The following is a 22,224-nucleotide window of genomic DNA, read 5'->3' on the forward strand; positions in this document are numbered from 1 at the left end:
TTCTGTTCTGTTCTGTTCTGTTCTGTCATATATGCACCAAACGTAATTGGATTTTCTGTTCTATATGCTTAAATAATAATAATATTTTGGATACTGCCGCTTTAATGTGTAAGTTTAATCGTAGAAATATTTTATTAGTCGGAAACATCTTACAATGCAGCAAACTCGGGAATGTCCCTTTAACGAAACTCTAGATAAGAAAGTTAAAAGTTTGTCTTTCCCTAATATGTAATGCTGATATTATGGACAAAATCATGAAAATGGTTATAGGAGAAACAAAACACAAACTATAATGTGCTCACTCTAAAACATCTTACAATGCAGCAAACTCAGGAATGTCCCTTTAACTATAAACCAGCCCCAGCCACTATCCACTTTGTCGCTTGGCGATGAACAGTTTCTGTTAGGTTGGCTGTTAACCGAGTTGTACACAAAATATGCTAAACGCAAACCAGGCTAACCAGCATCTAACTGATTTGGTTGGATGGTTTACTCGGTTAACTAAAATGGCTACGAGGTAGCTGCTGCTATTCCGAGACTTTGTTCCATTTCAACCGCTGATGCTGGAAGTCAGAGAAAACCTGTGGTAACAGTTTTATGGTTTGGTTAATGCAAACACACCATGCTTGCTATTACACGGTAACAGTGCTCTAACAAAGCAGTGCCTACACCACAGTACCGGTTAGTGATTTAATACGATAACGTGACCCGCTAGTTATTTGAGGCCCATTTGAGGTTCCTTAAACAATACTTTAAATGGGATGGATCATGCAGTTTAAAATTATATTGTTAATCAGATGTCATTATTTTTATTAACATTACATTTACTAAGAATAACAGTATTGAAAACGTTAATAATGCCAAAGTTAACTCACCTATTAATAGCTTTACCGAATCCAAATGAAATTCTGATAAAACATAAATACATTATTTTTTAAATTTATCTGGCAGAGTAAAACTGAAAAATTTAAACAAAATTTAATAACGCAAGGTTATGAAAGGGGTGGTATTAAAATGATAAACATAAATAATTTTATAACAGCATTGAAATGTACATGGATTCGAAGAATGTTTTTAAATAACTCAAAGTGGATCACTTTGTTTAAGTCAATTACAAACATATCGTTAACAGACATGATTAAACAAGGTGATTATTTCCTAACGTGCAAAATAGAACATATTCGCAATAGGTTTTGGAGAGAAACACTGTCCAGCTGGATAAATATACAAAAAGTTCAAAACCCACAAAGTGTGGATGATATATTAAGTATTAATATCTGGAATAACAGCAAAATATGTATAGGTAACAAACCATTTATATACAAACATAATATCAATAATGGTATCACATTTATTAATGATTTATTAAACGAACAAGGTGATGTTTTAACATACGAACAGTTTATAACAAAATATCATATAAATACAAATTTCTTGGAATATGCGTCAGTAACAAATGCTGTTAAATCATTTATAAACAAATTAGAAAACATAAACGATGACACTTTCACAAGTCTTAAAAATCCTGTTTTCCCGTTCAAGATAAAACATTCATTAAAAGACAAAAGCGGTTGTAAACATATGTATGATATGTTAAATTCACAAACTGTCATTCCAAAAGCACAATTGAAATATGCAAATGAAGGATACATGTATGATACAAAGAAATGGGAAAAGTATTATGATATTCCTTTTCGATGTGTAAAAGACACGACATTATCATGGTTTCAGTATAGAGTAGTATACAGAATCTTATCTACTAATACATTTTTGTATATGATACATTACGTGGATTCTAATGCTTGCGACTTCTGCAAAGCTTCATGTGAAACGTTACAACATCTTTTCTTTGACTGTAACAAGGTTAACCACATTTGGGAATCAATACAAGAATGGATATTGACTGAAACAGGAATTGACATTATTTTTAGTCAAGATATTGTTATGTTTGGTATGATCAATAACGAAAATAGTAACTTTATAAATTGGTTGATTATCAACATTAAATATTATATCTACTGTATGAAAGTACAGAAAAAACTATTAAATATCAGTGGAGTTAAAAACATTTTGCAAAACAAGTTTGAAATAGAAAGATTTATTTTATATAAGAATTGCAATTACGAAATTTTTAATCAACAATGGACACCATGGCTTAATCTCTTTGATTGATACGTATTTCCTAACAATAGCTTGTTTCGAATTCCAGGTCTTTTTCGTTTCGCGCTAATATAGATTTATGCCCCCCCCCCCCATGTATTTCTTTATTTTATTTCTTTATCTATTTATTTGTTTTGTTTTGTTTTGTTTTGTTTGTTTGTTTGTTTGCTTATTTATTTATTTATCAATTTATTATTATGTGTTTTAACCATTATATCTTCTTTCTTCTTCTCCTATATTTCCCAGTCCTTTCCATTATATGCGTCATAGCAATTTGTTTTGTTTTTTACCAATCTTAAATTATACAGAAACATTACAAATGCATTTATGTATCAAATTGTTATATATGACTATATAACATTATTATACAACAAATTAGATATATGTACTTGTATATAAATTATATTACATTGATGTAAGGCCATGAATTCAAGGCTCTCCAACATTGACATGGTCAGAATGGACTGGGGAAAATAAATATAAAAAACCCAACAAACCCCCCCCCCCCAAAAAAAAAACCCCAACAACATTACATTTACTATTTATTTTTAAATCATTAACCATATGTCTGATGCCATATAACCGTGAATGAAATGTGTTGATCGTGTCTTTAAATAAAACATTTCCTTCCTTCCTTGGGGGTGGTGGAATGCATTATCTTCAGTTAATAGATGCCAGTGCCACATACACCCCATCCCTCTCTAATGTATAATATATGGACTTGGTAAATATATCTAGCCAGTGCACCATGGCTGGTATATCAAAGGCCGTGGTATGTGCTATCCTGTCTGTGAAATAGTACATATAAAAGATCCCTTGCTACTAATGGAAAATGTAGGTTTCCTCTCTAAAACTATGTCAAAATGACGAAATGGTTGACATTCAATAGCTGATGATTCATAAATCAATGTGCTCTAATGGTGTTGTGAAAACTTTTTAATAAATATATTATTAAAAGCAAGTGATTTAAGATTATCGAAGTCATATTAAAATATTAAGTTTTAAACAATTACAGCAGGGCTTGTATCTATAAAAATTTAGGATCTAACTCAAATCTTTAATTACATGCATTAATTTGACCATGACTCTAAAAGTTTTATAAGCATGCTGCCTGGTCTTTATATACAAGTTAGTTTGATTTAATTTTAAGGTTGAATAAATATATGGTGTTATCACTTATTTTGGTTAATTTGGTTGTCTGGTTTTACATATACACATGTATATAATTAAATTAGGAGTGAATATATGTCAGTAGTAAATTAATTGCCCAAGGTGTGATGAGTTGCAGGATGTTTGCCCATCAATGTCAAAGAAAGTTCTTGCAAAATGTATTGTGATGCATATTACCAAGTAGGAGTGGTGCTAATAATTTTTTGGGAGAAGGGTTGGATATCATTGACCGGAAGAATGATTTTAATGGTGTGCTTCTTCTTTGAACACCCCAGTAGCTCTACTAAATGCTGCAGGTTCTATATGGGCCGGATAGTTTCTGCTTCAGAGGTTCGTCTTAAGGCCAAACTGCTTTCCTCTTGTCCAGCATCTCCCACTCAGAATTTATGTTGGTTACATGTGGTAATTGAGTTTAGCCATGTCATCATCACCTGGTCTGTTTGGGATCGATCCCTGTCAGTGGGCCCATTGCACTATTTCTCGCTCCAGCCTGGTACATCAAAGGCCATGGTATGTGCTATCCTGTCTATGGGATGGTGCATATAAAAGATCCCTTGCTACTAATCGAAAAGAGTAGCCCATGAAGTGGGGACAGCAGGTTTTCTCTCCAGTATCTGTGTGGTCCTTAATCATATGTCTGACGCCATATAACTGTAAATAAAATGTGTTGAGTACGTCGTTAAATAAAACATTAACATTGGGGCTTGGGTGGGGGCAGGATATTCATATTTACAAAATAGACTTAACCGCAACATTTTACCTCACTAGCCGTCGGGCATGGCAATAATAGTTATTTACTAGCCCAACATTGAATATCACTAGCCATGGGAATGGGGTTACCATAATATAGAAGCCCTGTCAAAAGTCATAGTATGTGCTATCCTGTCTGTAGGTGAGGTACATATAAAATATTTCCTTGGGCACAGATAATTGATATTAAGAGAAGAATATGTGGGAGAAGTGGGTTTTGTTCCTCATTATTACTTACTTTATGTTACTGATTAAAGATTATGCTGGGGAGTCATTAATTTCTTTTTATTTAATTTTTTTTTTTTTTAAATTATATCTTGTGTATTTTCAGGATGCAATGCCATTCCCTACAATTTCTGGTTCACAACCCGAGATGCAGCCTCTGTTCTCAATCGAACAAGCTGAGCTGATTCGACGTCTTCGAAACAGTGGAATCACCAAAGAACAGGTCGTCCAGGCTTTTGAATCGTTCGAGAGAATCGATGAAGACTTGGGGATGTTGTATACCATCCCGAAATCTTTGGCTCAGGTCTGTACCTCTCCCTCCTTGTACACGTGTCAAACTACAACAGCTTCCAGCTCCACAGTGGAGCGAGCATTACACAGTGAACATGGCCGTAAACGTCGCCATAGCAACAGCACAGAAGTGAGTGACTCTGTGACATCTGAAGAAGGAAATGATGTCATAGCAGCAAATTGTGTCAGCAGAAGGAACAGCATTGCTGGGGTTGATGGAGATGTGAATAATGATGCTGAAGACTTTGAGTATATTAGGTAAGAAATGTTAAAGAAGTCATGCCATAGTTGAAATAATATTTGTTCTGGCATTACATTATTAGCTTAAATTAGGTTGTGTGGCAATCAGTCAGAAGGGCCTCTGGAAATTTCTTTTCTAAGAGTAGAAGCTTTTATTACAGTTTGCAGTACTTATTAAAAATTGTGCTGGAGTGTCATTAAATTGTATATCAAAATTCAAGGGAGATAACACAATATTATATAAAATATTTAAACTGTGAAAACAGAAAATTAAATTATTTCCATTTAAATTAAAACTTATCACCACACAAAATTGTAATATTTTTTTTTTGTATTCACAGACAAAACAAGAGATTAAGAGATGAGATGCTGAATGATGCAACGAAATCAGGTTGGTATCCGGTTAAGAGAATAACAGGTTAATGATGTAGGTTATCGGTTTTATCCTGTAAAGGTAAGAATGAGTAACCGAGTAAGACTAGTCAATTAAAAAAAAAAGAAGAAAAAAAGTTGGAGGAAACCTTTTATAACTAATGATGAAAGTGTAACCGGATCCCAACACTATTTTAATTAGATTTGAATATACATGGATTTTCAAATGTAGTTTATGTTACAAAGGTAAGGAATATGATATTATCATACATTCAGTACCCCAGCTTTCATTTCTTTTTTATTGTTTAATCCTGGCTTCTCTGAGCAAAATTTTCTTTAGAAATATGTTTATTATAATACTATTGTTACCACGGTTTCTGATAAAAATTAAAGGGAAAGGCATTAATATAAGCGATTGCCTGTTTGCCAATCCTATTTCAAAACTTGGAAATAAATATAGTTTTTAAAAAAAAAAAGGAATATGGAAAGGACACTGAAGGACATTTGTAATTCTGGCTATTTGGTGTCAGGACATGTTTAAAATACTAGTCTTGCTTTGATAAACAATTTAATCTCATCCTTTCTGTTTCACCAGGCACAACCCTTTTTAACACCTTTCGTGGAAACCACAGCAAGCTGCCAGAGAAACTACAACAGCAGATGTACATTTGGTATTTAAAACAGCAGGGGATGTCGTCCGATTTCTTCCACCTACAGAGCACCGAGTCGAGAAAAGACCAGGATGAGCCAATCGACATGTGTTCTGTACAGCTGAGCGAGAGCCAAAACTGTCGAACAGAATCTCAGTTTTCATACGGCCCAGCCAGCAGTCGCCTGCATCAGCTTGGCTCAGCCAGTCAGGTCACGCACTCCATGCTGTCACCTGGTGTTTCTACGGATACTACTGAACATCCACGAGATGTCGCTGGTAGAGTGGAGTATTTATAGGATATTAAACAAGCTTCCGTTTCGTATCAGGTTTAGTTCCCCAAGTGAAATATTTTTCAGTTGTCAAGAGCTTTAGCGAGTGACATTGAAAATTATTTCACAAGAGCCATAAACATGATATGAAATGGTAGCGAGTTTAACATTGTATTTATTACCCATAATTGATCTTAATTTGTATCACTCAACTCGTTTAGTCGACGTTCCTGTAAGGTTGTAGTGCGTCAGTCGATGACGTCATTATGTGACATCGAAGTGTCAAGTCCCACTTGATGTTCTAGTGGGACATATCATGTACCAAGGTATTATTAACCGTATTGGTAATAGACAGATTTATTATACAGGAGCATAAATACTGATAGGAAGAAATAAGGGATCAAACAAACAGTGGCAGCAATAGTGAATGCAACCAAAACCCTCAATCCAGGGTTGGAAATTTATAAAATTAATTTATTGTTCAGAATAATAGTTTACATTATGGATAATAAATTTCATTATATATCACTTAATAATTTATTTAGGATAAGCACTTGATGTGTAAAATACCTTTAGATACTTTACATGCATGTTATAGAATAATACTATAGGAGTGTAATGGCACATTACTGCACAAGATCATTATAACCCATATTTACAACACTATTATTGTAGACTATGTGGGTCATAAATTATCTAATGTAAAGTTAGTTTGTTTTGTTTAACGACACCACTAGAGCATATTGATTTATTAATCATCGGCTATTGGATGTCAAACATTTGGTAATTCTAACTTGTAGTCATTAGAGGAAACCCGCTAAAATTTTTAATGCAGAAGGGTATATTTTATATGCACCATCCCACAGACAGGATAGCACATACCACACCCTTTGATATACCAGTCATGGTGCACTGGCTGGAACGAGAACTAGCCCAATGGGCCCACTGACAGGGATTGATCCTAAACCAACCGCGCATCGAGCGAACGCTTTACCACTGGGCTACATCCTGTCCCCTGGTGAAAATGTATGACTGAATACTCCTCGTAGGAATCACCACATCTTACACATTTTAATTTAAAAAAAAAACAAAAACCCCAGAAATATTTGTCTTTATTAATACAATCTTTGTAATGTATTTGAACCAGTTTGTAGACATTAAAAACACCTGAACTTTCTAGTTAGCAGCCGTGTCACAAATTTGTACCACAAAAATTCTTTATTAATATTTTTTTAACTGATGTTATTATTGATTCAGCAGATGAGCAGAAACAGGCGTTCATGCGGGAGAACCCAATGTTAATCAAGCCGGATGACTACATCATGGAAATGCAGTATGCACCTCGCAGAGAACGCTTCACTTTCCGTGAAAAACACCTAGAAATTCTTGAAGCCTACTTCAAAATCAACCAGTATCCAATAAATGATGAGCGTGAAATGATTGCAAACAAGTGCAACACTGCTATGACTATATCAAGTAAGTAGTCCTTTTTGTTTTGCATTTCCCCAACAGCATTGTTGTTTTGTTTGTTTTGTGTTATGACATCTCTAGAGCACATTGATTTATTAATCATTGGCTATTGGATGTCAAACATTTGATAATTCTGACACGTAGTCCATCAGAGGAAACCCTCTTCAAGGGATCTTTTATAAGCACTTTCCCACAGACAGGAAACTTCATACCACAGCCTTTGACCAGTTGTGGTGCACTCATTGGAATAAGAGAAAAACAATCAGTTAATGGAACCATGGAGGTGGTTTGATCCTGCGACAGCATTGTAGTCAAATTTGGCAATTAGATCAGTTTCTCACAAACTGTAAGTCCTACGTCAGTGAAATTTGGTTTATCACAGTTTATCAGTTTATCGAAAACGTTTATGGTAGGCGAGACATTTAATTCAGCAGAATTCTTGTTTTGATACTGGAATGCTTTAATAGTTACTTGATAAAAAAACATTTTACTTTCAAAACCTGCATGATTTGATAGAAATCAAGATGGGGAAAAAGAATTTGGAAAATTTGTTTAACAATACCCCAACTCATTTCAAACTACAGCTATCTAGTGTCTAATAACATATTTTGATACTTGGTTGATAAAGAAAACCTACTGCAATCACATAGGTTACACCTACCAATAAGGCAGCAAGGGATCTTTTATATGTATTTTCCCATAGGCAAAACAGTAAATACAAACAGCTTTTGATGTTCATGTTGTTGGGAAGGTGAGAGAAAAAAGTTCTTAGAAAATTATCAATCCCTAACCTAACACACATCAGGCAAGTACTCTATCTGATCTGTGAAAACTGATTACTCAGTTTACTGCCTGAAGATATCTGCATTATAATATGAAGATTAAAAAACCCACTAGAAATTCAGAATGCACACCAGGGCCATAGCGAGGAGTTTTTGTTTGGGGGGTGGGGGGGGGGGGGGGGGGGGGGGGGGTGGGGGCACGCGGCAGGGCAGCGGAGTAGATAATAGTCTTAAATGGTTAAGAAGAGAATTTTCTTTAAGTTTCTATTTCCATTAATTGCAAAGGAATCTTTTATATGCACCATCCCACAGACAGGATAGCACATACAGCATTTGATATACCAGTCATGGTGCACTGGCTGGGCCCACTGATGGGGATCGATCCTAGACTGACTGCACATCAGGCAAGTGCTTTACTACTGGGTTACATCTTGCTCCCCTCCCTATAAAAATAAATCCATTACCAGCTATGTACAATACATTTCATGTCCGACACATATAGAAGTTTCTATTTACTGATTTATATACTTTGATGCATGCACATCTGTTAACCTATAGTACTGGGCTTTTTTTACTCTTATTTTTCACATTGTTGGGTCAGGTCAAAGTTTTGTTTATTTACTTGGCAACTTAAGATGATAAAAATTATCACTTTGTGGAAAATAAAATGTACAATACTTACAGCTGGTCGTGAACTAGATGAAAAGGAAAGAGTGACCAATCAAAATGTACAGAACTGGTTCAATAATCGACGGAAAGAAATCAAGAAACTCGCAAGAGCAGGTAAATTTGTTTTCTGAAAATGGCAGGTGGACTCCACCCCAAAAATATATATTGGTAGGAAAATATAGCCCACAGTACATGAATATGTGTTTCTAATTTTTATTATTATTCATACTTACCTAGTGCTAGCACAATCAAAATGCTATACAACCAGTCATCTCCTCCACTGCAGAATTGTCTTCCCTTGCTGGATGTCTATCCATTTCTGTGTATGGGCAGACCATCACCCTCATCATTCAAAGTCCCCCATTGTCAGGGTTTTATTTCTCAAATTTGACTGGACGCCCATGGCTTTGCTTTTGGGAATTTGAGCATCATTTTACCAAAAATTGTGAATTTTCAGTTTCATTTCAAAAACATCTCATTAAAGCCAAGTCAAATTAATACATCTATTTTGCATCATGAAACGTTATAGGGGTGTTTGTCAAGAATTACAAATCTTTTTCAAAATAGATCTTTATATAATAATAAAAATGACAATTATTTACATTCAGATTGGGAATGTTTTACTCTAAAATGGGAAATATAAAATGACATAGCCTTAGAGGAATGGTTCCAGTTATCGAAGTCTAGAAACTAGCTGATAAAACCCTGATTGTAGAATAAGTCTAAAGGATTTACTTATTGAATAAATACGGACATACAAGCCTGTAGCCCCATTATGTAAAATAGTTTTATTAAAATCAACCATTAATGTTTTATTAACAAACCCACAAGATACAATAATCGAGTTATCACTTATTCATTAGACTAGACTTCTCAGTAAAAACAAGAATTAAATTGTTTCAAAAACATTTTGGAAGTAAAATGAAATGATTTTACTGTCAATCCTTTAAACGTTTTTTTGTTTATTGTTTTGCATATTTTTCAGAAGGGATAAATTGTTCTGAAGTTTCTCTGCCTAGTCGCCTGAAGCCACGATTGGATTTTGCTGAACATTTTAACGCTATTGGTCATCCATGGTCATTTGAGGATAAATTTGAAAAAGAAACAAATTTCTCTTCTTGTGGTGTGACAAACACACAGAACATAAAATCTGAACCTTGTTTATCGCCAAATGACTTAAACAAACCACAAAACAGGACAGTTACATCCCCCGTTTCTTCCAACCAGAAATCTGCCAATAGACAGTCAGATTCTGTTAATTTCAGCCAATCAGAGGCAGGTTCTGTTAGCCAATCACAGACAAATCCTCCTACAGTTAACCATTCACCACAGACTTCAGCAATGCTCAGGGAAACAGAACACAAAATAAAGCAAGAAATATTTGAAAACAAGTAAAATAATGCTGAAACATCCACATGATGTGATTTTAAAAGAAAATGTTTTCAAACGGGACAAAACCTATCGCATTTAACCAGAAATGTTGGTACAGTGATACTTATTAACCATTAGAGACAGTATTGGATTGTACCTAAAACTGGACAGCTGTTGCTTTAAAAGGCAACTGTATTACCATTCTCAGGGCAGAAAAACCTAGCATTAACAATAAATTAAACACAAATTAAAAAAAATATATTAATAGATATGAATGAATTGTTGATTTTTCAGTTGCACTTTATTTTATTTTTTTAAATTCTTTATTATCCCCAGAAAATAGGTCATGTCAGGGTTGTGGGACCCTGAATCATCAAATTTCCCTATTAACAGTTTGAAATCTGTGAAGGTTGAGTTCTCTCTTAATCTTTAATATTAAATAACCTGAAATTAAAAAAGGAACGTTTGTTTACCATAGGCATATTTAAGGGGGTGGAAGAATCAAGGCACACGACTCTCCACTTTTGGTTGGTGGTGAACTGCACACCACTTTGATACAAGATGAGCCACAAATTACATTAGTGATGTCTACTATAAAAGTACAAGACACAATGGTTCCAACCACACACAGACCATAACAGCAGAGATGGCAACTCCTGCAATTAAACAAATATTCACACAAAAAACAGAAGAAGAAAAAAAGAAGAAGAGAAATCCATAGCCAAAAAGTACCGTGGAAAACCAAAACTGCGGAAATATCCATGGCATTGCCAATTGCAGAGGTTGATTGGCAACTACAAACTTTTAAGAGAATACAAGGTGATGATGACACTGTCAACTCAATTACCACATGTAACCAAACTTCTAATTGAGCATGTGATTGTGGCACAGCCCCCATGACTTGGTCATTTCCTGGAGCATTGTCCAGCACCAGATGAACCTGTGAAAGAGAAACTATATGGACCCATGATGAACATGCAGCACAGCATTTGTTCAAGCTACTGGGGTTTTCGAGGAAAAACCACACCATTATCATGGTCTCTGATGTCTGTCACATTAATATAATTTTTTCAGTTAATGTTCATCACCCCTCTCCCCACAAATTCTTTCCTCCACACTTACTTAGTGATACCCATCACAATGAATTTTTGCAAGTCTGTTGTTTGACAAATGATGGTAAAATGGGTGTCCCCTAATACAAATATATTTCAAATAACAATCTTGCCCACTATTTCTACAAACCAATTATGATATGCGTAATACTCTTCTTTTTTCACAACACAAAATATATATACTTAAACAACATTTATTGTTTATATTGTCCATCATTGGGTAACAAAAGTTTTAACAAATAATGTACTGCTGTGTTTGACAAAACATTAAGGCACATGCAACAAATGTAGAACAAATGATACAAGTCTGCAATGCAACAGGGAAGTAATGTGTATGTATTCATTCAATCAATTCATTTTAAACAAATACATTTCTAATGCTACTGTACTACCTCAATTATACATCTTATAAAAAAGTAACATTGTATTCTGTTATATTTATTTAAAAGCATACTGTATTTAGTAAATATGGATCCTACCAGTCCCAAGTTCAGCCAAACAATGTTCACAAACTATTTGATCGGTTCACAAGGTGGCCATTTGGTTTACTGTGAAGTGCATAAATCAGTGTCGCTGATGTTTTTTCTGCTCAGTTTGGCTGAATTCTGCCTTTTTTATTTATTATAGAAAATAAAGCTTAAGATAACATAACACACTTCATTCTATTTAGAAATGGTTAAAATAGTGTTACAACAAAACCATTTGACTTTGTGAGATATAGTTTCAAAAGTGTCTATAAAATATTTATAATCTTAGTTACTTTGATTTTATTTGTAAATGATAGCATTTCATTTCAATTTATTTTCATGCTTATATCCAATTAAGGTTTCAGCATGCTGTCCTAGGCACATGCCTCAGCTATCTGTGCTGTCTGTCCAGGACAGTGGGTTAGTGGTTAGTGAGAGAGAAGAGGGTCTTACATCTACCTATTGAGTTATTAAAACTCGCTCTGGGTGGGAGCCGGTACCGGGTTGTGAACCTTATACCTACTAGTCTTATGTCCGATGGCTTAACCACACCACCACCGAGGCCGGTTAGCAATAAGTGTTGATTAACAACTATGGCTGCATCCATGTAGAACCATACATCAAACATGTTTCAAAAACTGGGTACAAAACTATCAAATGGCAACAGGCTGCGAAAGCCTTTGGAATTAAATAGTCTTAACATGTTTTGATTCACTGGACCATCACATGAAGTGAAGTTTGTATTAGAACAGTATTAACTATTGTTTGATTAGTAAATACGATTGGTATTGGTCAAACAAAATAGTGAGACATGTTCAATTTGCTAACACAAGTTGGTGAAATAAATTTAACATAGAGCTATAAAGTCAAATTAAGACCTGTTTAAAGGTTGGAATTAGTAGGTGAAATTGGCTGTTAGTGTCTTTAAAATAGGGTCGAGAAAAATGGAAAGGAATCAGTGTTGCCGCCATATACTCTTGTTTTGAAAAAATAGAAAGGGATAATTTACATATACTTTTTCAAAAGCAGGACAGTATATACCATGGGCTTTGATGTACAAGTCAAGGGGAAGGTGGAACCCCCACCAATGAGAGGGATTGATCCTCCGATACATCACACCTGAGACAAGCATTCTACTAACAAACAACATCCTGCCCCAGCAATAAATGAAACAAAATTATGAAACCCCTCCCACCTAAAACAAACAGGTTGAATTATAATGGTAAATGGCACCAATTACAAAAAAACAACAAACACAAATCTAGTCATCTAATAATGTTCCTATAAACTTAAAAACTACTCTACACTTCTGAAATGGGCAATATGTATCACAGTACTTTGCTACAAATGGGCAAAACGTTAACTAGAGCAACAATTGACACCTTTTGATTCTAAAACCAGCTATCCTTGGAGAAAATTCACAAACATCTTGCCTTCTTAGACTTAATCCCATGACCTATGTAGGCCTATATTGGTGCACATACAAATTCTCTATTTCTTGTGTTTCGTTGATTATCAATAGATATTTTCACCTTCATGTCCATACTGAAGCATAATGTTAACTCAGCAGCACTTATACTTCGATTCCCTTGGAACCCATTCCACTTCTCTATATGGAAGTTCTGTTTGATTTTAATTCTTGGCATCAATGACAATATGCTGTTCTGTTCAGTTCCAGTTATGACGTCATATTAGTTTGCTTTGATGCTATTTCAGCAGCTAGTGTGTCAACGATTAATGTCATAACATGCACTTCCAGTTCAAAGCACATTATGAAAACCACACTTGGTGCATCATGAGCATTGCTCTAAAATCACTTTAATTGCATCGTTCATCACAAAGAAAATATCTCGTATTTTTGTGAAATTGAAAAAAATTGCACAGGAATGATAGAAAGGTTTGTTGCACGAGACTCAAATCAGTACAACACACAACACACAACACAGCCAAAATGATGTCCGAGTTCTACACACATCATCACCTTCAATGTGAGGATCTTCCATGAGCTATTATAGAAATGATTATGTAATGGGTGGAGGGAATGTGATAGAATGAGAGTCCATTTGTTTTAATACCACCAGGAACCTTTATGCATTCAAACTGTCCTTAGAGTTCATTTCATGAGCCAAAACCTCAAGCATGTTTAGCACTAAACGATGTGTGTCCTCACTTCCTTTCTGAAATTGCAGGTATTGATAGCATGACAATTCAATCAGGCCGGCACGCAAACTCAGTCTTTCTAGCATTTTTTATCACAAGTAATTATGCTATTCTTGATTTGTTTCTTCCTCCTCTCCTTCTGGTCTAAATGGCAGTGTTGCTTGACCTCTATCTGGGTCAGGCATTCGGAAAATTCTGAAGTTTTTACAAATATTCAGCTGACTGAAAGGTAAAAATAACAATTAAAATAAAATTGTATTGTGAACTAGCATGACGTGTGTGTGTGTGTGTGTGTGTGGTGTAAATATGTCTGTGTCTACATGCATCTGCACCTTTTCTTACGTTAATATTGGCTGCTACAAATTCTTCACTGAAACTGCAGCAGTGATTAATACAAAAACTACTTCACAGCTATCAATGCATGATGGTTGATGAGGTCACTGCAAGCTATTCAGACTGATCACTGATATTTTACCTCATGTCTTGTGGTGTTAAGAAGATGAACTGGCGTCCTGTCTGCACTTTAGCCACCTCCATCATCATGTCCATGGAGATTCTTCGGTTCACCATGTCCTGTAACAACAAACACACTGCAAAATCTCTTGTCAGAGAGTGAAGTAACTCGATACATAACACTCATATGCAATATTTTGCTTCTTATTATTCCACTTATTTACTGTACAAAAGAATGTATATTCTTGTGGAATAAAACAATATAAACAAGTTCTATGTTTTAGTGATACTACCACAGATTCCAAACACCTAAGTGTTATAAAGTTACTTATTGCCGACTTTTGTTTATATTATTAGATGCAAAATATCATATTGAATATCTATTATAAACTTTCGCACAAATTTGATAGAATGTATCATGTTAAAAAAAATATCAGTTAAGGAGCAGTAGTAATTTAAGAAAAAGTACCTATCTCACAACTAAACCCAAACACTCTACCAAATGGAATTGATCCTACCTCCTGGACATCAAGCAGACATAAATCACTAAGGCCTAAAAAAACAAAAACCTGTTTGTATCCAGGAACATGCCTCACAAACTTTAGGTAACTGCATTTTTACTCTTTTCACCAACATTAAAAACCCCCACTGAATTTTTAAAATTAAAACAAAAGTTTAGGGTCAGCCTTTTTTTCTAAGTAGTGTCAGGTTCCTAGAACCACATGATTACAAAACAAACAAAAACACTTAAGCACAATTTCACTTGTTACTACTTCATTTTATTGCATTTTTCTGAACTAGCAACACTTACCATAAACACATCAAACTCGTCAAGACATCTGAATGGAGATTCCATTGCGTCCCACAGAGCGAGAATAAAACAAACGGTGGAGAAGGATCGCTCCCCACCAGACAACGACTTCAGATCTTTGGGCCCATCACCCGCAGACTTTGTGGGCTGAACCTAAAAATCAACAAAAGAACCGTCATAAAACACATTTACTTACATTGGCAATAATCAAAGTGGCTATTATTTGTATCAATTACCATATTATTTTATATGTTAGTTAACTTTAGTGATGTTCCAATGATTGATTATAACTGAAAATTTATTGGTTGTGATGATCGCTTATAAATATTCATAATCAATTGTCACAGAAAATACTGGCCTTGGCGCAGTCGTACACAGATTTCTTGCTCACTAACCACTAACCCTCTGTCCTGGACAGACAGCCCAGATAGCCGAGGTGTGTGCCCAGGACAGCATGCTTGAACTTTTGGATTTAAGCACGAAAGTAAATTGAAATGAATGAATGAATGTCGCATAAACTATAACTAATTGTTCCTGCAGTTTAGATGATGAAATATACTGGGCTTCAGGTTTAAAAAAAAAAAAAAAAAAAAAAAAAAAAAAAAAAAAAAAAAAATACTGAATAGCTATTAAAGTTAAATTTAATGATTTGGAGGATTTTATCCAGGGAACATAATAATAAGTACACAGTACTAATAATTCAAATTCTTTTTAAGTTCAGATAATGCTAACTGATTGAATAATCTAAAGTTAATTGGTTGGCACAAATTGATTATAACTGATGATCGATCATGAAATTCCAACGGATTTCCAACACTAGATAATTTTTATCAGCATGCTTAAGAAGCATGTAAAAATATCATCAAGTACTAACCAGTAAGCAGGGTTAAACACACCAAGCAAATTAGTTTTAAAGGATGACCTACAGGGCTTTAGACAGCACCAAAGTCAAGGCGATAAACATTATTCCCTAAATATGTATGGTATGACCAAAATAAGTACAAACACACTGACTTCAAAACCACTGAAACATTAAAGCGACAGACCCTAGTTTCTAAACACTACAAAGTATTTTTTTATTTATTATTAAAGTGTTTGTGATTATTTAACTTAGAAGTACTTAAATTTTATTATTTAAACACATTTTATTTATGGTTATATGGCGCCAGACATATGGTTAAGGACCACACAGATATTGAGAGAGGAAACCCGCTGTCGCCACTTCATCGGCTATTGGATGTCAAACATTTGTTAATTCGGACTTGTTCATTCATTCTTTAGACGAAACCCGCTACATTTTTCTAATGCAGCAAGGGATCTTTTATATGCACCATCCCATAGACAGGATAGCACATACCACAGCCTTTGATGTACCAGTCGTGGTGTACTGGCTGGAGTGAGAAGTAGCGCAAAGGTCACAGACTTTAGCTTCTCACTGCTATAACTGTATCCAAATGTGTGTTGCATGTTTGTAACTAAACTTAGTGTCCATTTTCACAGGCTTAAACTAGGGTCTGCACCGTAAAGCTTTAATTAAGATTAAATTAACTTGAATGCATTTCTGAATATCTACAGCTGTTAATAACATTAGTGCATTAAAAAAAGACTTCAGTGTGCTCAGAACAGGCCAAAAAAACCCAACCCCGGCTGAGTTCAAATTAGTGAAATCTAAAGCCCTGTTCCAACTCGACAAAAATGAAAAATATTAATAACATTAATAAATTACATGTACTTTTTTAAATGCAATGAAATCAAACCAGTTTAGAACATTGTTTATCAACCTCATATCTAAGAAAATAAGAAACCGTAATGTTGGCAAGAAAGAGAAGCAGGCATACATCACAGACACTAGGGAGGCAAGCAAGAGAAGCAAGCATATGCTGTACACGCTATTAAAACAGTCTACATGCTGACCTTCAATGTTAGCACTTTATTCATTTAAAAATAAAATTTCAATTAAAAACCCCAAAACCCAAACTGTTTAATAATTAAAAAAAAGTTTGTTTTGTTTAACTACACCACTAGAGGACATTAATTTATTAATTATAGGGCTATTGGATGTCAAACATTTGGACATTGTGACATATAGTCTTGGAAAGGTAACCTGCTAGATTTTTTCCATTAGTAGCATTTGATCTTTTATATGCACCATCCCAGACAGGATAGCACATACCACTCAGCTATTGGATGTCAAACATTTGGTCATTGTGACATTTAGTCTTGGAAAGGTAAACTGCTAGATTTTTTCCATTAGTAGCATGGGATCTTTTATATGCACCATCCCACAGACAGGATAGCACATACCACAGCCTTTGATACACCAGTCGTGGTGTACTGGCTAGAACGAGAAATAGCCCAATGGGCCCATCGACGGGTATCGATCCTAAACAGACTGCAAATCAAACGAGTGCTTTACCACTGGGCTACATCCCACTCTCAACTGTTTAATAATTCCACCTATTAGTCGTCTATCATTTGGTCCGAGAACGAGACAAGATAGTAGAATACTGCAAAGTTAACAACATTCTCATGGGTTTTCTTGAGAGTGGCTAATACAGCACTTATTCGGTATCTCTTAGAAATTAAAAAAATAAGTCCTATAATAATGGTTTTAAATATGTTTTTTGTTTTGTGCAATATTGGTTTGTTTACCACATGTCCAGCTACTGTTTCTATAATCTAACCATAGCGGTGTGTTTTTTTGTTGTCTTTTTAAAGATTTCATTTTTGATATGTTGTATTGATCTTACGCAGCTATTTACTTTCAAATCGGTTATGGTTTGATTTGATAATTCAGTTCAGTACTGGTTTGTTTACCATAACTCCATATATTGGTCGGACCATAATTTATTTTTGTCTTTTTGAAGATTTAATTTTTGTGTATGTAATGTTAATACACTTCATTGTGTCTTTCAAAAATATGACTCTTTCATTGATGTCTACACTATTTTTATTAGTAATTTTAGAATTTTACACTGATGTTGATCATCATATAACTTAGTTTGACACCCAATAGCCGATGCTTTTTTTTAGTGTGCTGAGATGTCATTAAACATTTGTTCATTCACTCATAATTTTATAACATGATCTTATGAACTACAACAAATTTTGTATTAAGTACAAATGATTTTACTTAAGGGGAAATGATACTATCGCACACAGCGCCACTATATTTGGCAACAGTAGACTTGTTAACTAAAAGAACGACAGTGGCATGACGTCACTAAGGATAGCTTTAGCGCTAAAACATACACAATGACATAACAAAATACCGTCTGTCTTAGGCTATAGCCATAGTCTGCTTTTAGTTTTCAAAACATGTTTTTCATATACAATTTTTGCAGATCATTTTATGACATTAGAATCAGTACACAGATATGTGGGAATAACAACCCCTCCCCCAGAGCCATCATAGTGATTCATACACCTATTCACTTTATTGCCCATGGAACAAAATTTTGTAGTGACCTATGATTTAAAAAAAAAAACATTCCAGTAATATAAGAATATCTTTATATGTGAACATTTCAAGAAGGTTTAATGACATTTACATTTTGACCGAAAAGTATCATTTCTCCTTAACGACATAACTGATTTGAGATTTAAACATTTAAAAACATTAAAATCTCTGCTTAAAAGAATTTAAATATATTATTTGAAACAAACCTGTATGTCCTACATCTACGCAATATGCAACAAGATTAAAATTTGATGATTCTAATGGAATAATTATTACTAATTGACAGAATGAATGAGATATCTGGTGTTCTTTCAACCAAATGGGCCCACCGACGGTGATCGATCCGAGACCAACCACGTTCCAAGCGAGCACTCTACCACTGGCCTAAAATTTATCCCGGAACTCCAACTATGTTTTTTGTTCAAACATTTGTAAACACTCATGAACAGTAATTACAACAGCTGTGTTTCTTGGCAATGAAACTACAATAACAAGGAGATTCGGGCTCAAAATGACACTCATTGTCACTGCTTAAAGGACCTATCCAGAGTTTGCTGCCACTATAACGTGTACAGCATTCACAGGGCTAGCTCTGGCACTTTCCAAATTTGCCAATTGCGAATGTAATAATTATTTCATGTAATAATTGACATATGCTAGAAAATAACTGTTGATTTTTGCATTTTTAAAAATTTAATAGACAATTTGGCATTATATTTTACTCACCCAGAGCTAGCCCTGATTCGGAGCCCTTCCGATGACTACATATTAAAGATATTTTCATGTTTAGAATATCAGTGTCTGAATAAACAAAGGATTTATTGTCGTTCTAATGTTTGTAGTAACTGAAACTGGATTTTATCTTTTAATAAGTTTGTATGTTCAAAACAAAATATATTACAGAGTAAAAGTAAAAATGACTGCTACAAACATTAGCACACAACTGCAAACACACTGGGTATACAGACACTGGTATTCTAAACAAGAAAATGTTTTAAATATGTAATTATTGTTGCAAAAAAAAGCTGTTAGCCAGAAATATCTTACAATAGCTATAAACTTGGGATAGTCCCTTTAACTAAATATAAATACATATCTTTCTTCGACAGACTTTGTAATCTAAATCTTTGCTTATGATGTTTGAATGCACATGGATGTAAACAGCAAATTAAAAAAAAAAAAATCTACATATATTTTACAGAAATATTACTCAGATTATTTTCAGAAATACCTTTAAGCTGGAATTCTTTTCAAAAGAATTTTTAGACTGAATAATTATGTTATAATAAATTAATCAGATAATCTATCAAATTATCTTTGTTAAATTTATTATGATTTTTTTTTTGTCATATTCATTCAAATTTAACCAAACAATAAAACATTTTTTACATTAAGCATTAAGCATAAATAGTTACTCGCCAAATTTGATAATTATATTTCATATCAAATATGCAAAAAAGAAAGAGAAGAGAATACACCTTTTAAAATTTTGTTTAGCTTAATCAATGAGAATTTAATGCACCACATTTATATAGATCACTGATTTGCTTGAAGATGTATTTAATATAGTTATGAAATGCAAATGTACCAATAAGCAGATGACAACGAGTATTCTGGCTAACATAGCTAAGAATGGTTGACATTCCCAAAGTTTTACTTAGATTTCAGAATACAGGGATAGTTTATGCCTCATTTTACCAGGGCACCAAATTTCAGTAACACAATACAATCAGTTGTAAATATAGGGAATATCATTATTCTATTTCTAACATATCCTCAATAACCAGGTTTCAAACAAAGTTAAATGTCTTTTCCAACTAAAACATATTCATGGCACTTGCTCACATGTGTCACAGAGTATTGGGTTCAGATTAACTTGAAAAGCACAAAGCTATCAATTTCGGTTGTGCCCATTTTGTTAAAAGGCATAGATATGGCGACCAGGTCATCACCTAAGAGCAACTATAGTGCATGCCATCATTCTATAAAAATGTTTTTTGTAAATAATTTCAGTTTGGTTTAACGTAAGAAGAACAGTAAAAGTGTTTTGGAAATAACAAAAAAATACTATTTTTGTGTGCAATTTACCAATCAATCGCCTCAGAAATAAATAACGTGTAGTAAATTCCATAGTATGAAAAAAAAAAAAAGCCATTCCTGTGGGACGAACTATAGCAGTGGTTGCAAAACAAGGCATCACGCGTCGCATGCGACGTTTACTACCCTCATTTCCGACGTCTATTTTCGCCACAATTGCTCAGACTCCAGTTCATATTTTCTTGGTTCTTGTCTGAATGTAGCTCAGCTTCTATGAGTTAATTTCTTCAGGAAAACTTTGAGTTTCCCACGAATACAGCGTCCATCACTGCTCATTACCTATGTTTTTAAAATATATTTTGTTTTGATTCATGAGCACACTAGACCCAGTGGTTTCTCCACTTGGAAACAGAATTACGATTTTCCGCAAAGTTAAAAAATTTAATACTATTTTACTATTGCCACACGCTGTAAAACTGACGATTGACCCTTGCGCAGTACTACTGGCAAACGCTAGACTGGATTATGCGCTTCACGGTAAACCAAATGGTCACATTGGGAAACAATCAAATACTACGCGAACGTTAGCGAAACGTTTGCTGGCTGAACTTGGGGCTGGTTTACTGCTTAGTCTGTTGCGCATGCGCAGATGGGACAGGTTTTTTCCCTCAGGAGTAAGTTTAACCAGCGCTTTGTCGCTAACGCTTGTCTTGGAAGAGAGTTTTATGCTACACATTAAACCGAGTGACCATTTCGGGAATCACTAGTCAAAATATGTTTGCAATCGTTTAGCAAAAATCGGTTGGCTGAACGTTGCAATGTTACTTTATTTCCGCTGTGTCATGCGCATATTTCAATATGCAGACGACGTTAGACTGTCAAAGTGATGATAAAATAAATGTTTACATTTTGTGAACCCTAAGCCCCGTTGAATAAGCAGTGCACTTAATTGTTGGACAACCATGCTTTATGTAGTTATTATAATTGTAGCCTTTGCTCCTAATGTGATTTATCACTACTAATATGTAGGCTTACTTTGATTTGATGACAAATAGCGACACCAGTCAATTTTTGGACCCTTTAATTTGTCACAAACTTGTGTTAGTTCAACTGTTAATTACATATTGTAGTCAAACGGAAATGAAACGGAAATGACAAAAACATGAAACAAAATAGCTTCTTTTTTTAAAACGGAAAACCACAGAGTCATACTTCTTCTATTCTTGGGCCAACAATTTCACCAACTATATGCATTACAAGTGGACTACATTGCACACTTCTGTGGTAACAGACTCCGGCCCAT

At 34.4% G+C, this 22,224-nt stretch overlaps 2 protein-coding genes across 7 annotated transcripts in view; one reads left to right on the plus strand and one right to left on the minus strand.

Annotated features, from left to right (window-relative positions):
• Positions 1–451: 451 nt before the first annotated feature.
• Positions 452–10,690, plus strand: LOC121375162 (homeobox-containing protein 1-like). Of its 4 annotated transcripts, none has more exons than XM_041502437.1 (7): positions 452–586; positions 4,412–4,854; positions 5,178–5,227; positions 5,804–6,136; positions 7,387–7,605; positions 9,066–9,164; positions 10,036–10,690. In XM_041502437.1, exons 2-7 carry the CDS (start codon positions 4,418–4,420, stop codon positions 10,443–10,445), a joined length of 1,548 nt encoding a protein of 515 aa, XP_041358371.1. In that variant the 5' UTR covers positions 452–586; positions 4,412–4,417; the 3' UTR covers positions 10,446–10,690. The 4 variants fall into 4 exon arrangements, with proteins under 4 accessions (XP_041358371.1, XP_041358372.1, XP_041358369.1 ...); XM_041502438.1 differs by having other exon boundaries at positions 540–681; XM_041502435.1 differs by lacking the exon at positions 452–586 and having other exon boundaries at positions 4,188–4,854.
• A 2,572-nt stretch (positions 10,691–13,262) lies between these two features.
• The window catches only part of LOC121374205 (structural maintenance of chromosomes protein 6-like), a 59,849-nt gene continuing 50,887 nt past the window's right edge, over positions 13,263–22,224 (minus strand). For all 3 annotated transcript variants that reach the window (XM_041501193.1, XM_041501192.1, XM_041501191.1), the window contains 3 exons: positions 15,425–15,577; positions 14,636–14,733; positions 13,263–14,382 (listed from right to left, as the gene is read on the minus strand). In XM_041501193.1, the coding sequence (XP_041357127.1) occupies positions 14,268–14,382; positions 14,636–14,733; positions 15,425–15,577 (366 nt within the window). In that variant the 3' untranslated portion in view covers positions 13,263–14,267. The remainder of the gene's footprint in view (positions 14,383–14,635; positions 14,734–15,424; positions 15,578–22,224) is intronic.

Source organism: Gigantopelta aegis, chromosome 6 (genome assembly GCF_016097555.1).
Source record: "Gigantopelta aegis isolate Gae_Host chromosome 6, Gae_host_genome, whole genome shotgun sequence".
Lineage (NCBI taxonomy): Eukaryota > Metazoa > Mollusca > Gastropoda > Neomphalida > Peltospiridae > Gigantopelta > Gigantopelta aegis.

Coding starts and splice junctions, on each gene's coding strand:
- LOC121375162 (XM_041502435.1), top strand. CDS start 4,280: ATGTGGGAGAAGTGGGTTTTGTTCCTCATTATTACTTACTTTATGTTA. Junction 5,228..5,803: donor GAATGATGCAACGAAATCAG/GTTGGTATCCGG, acceptor CTGTTTCACCAG/GCACAACCCTTTTTAACACC. Junction 6,137..7,386: donor ACATCCACGAGATGTCGCTG/GTAGAGTGGAGT, acceptor TTATTGATTCAG/CAGATGAGCAGAAACAGGCG.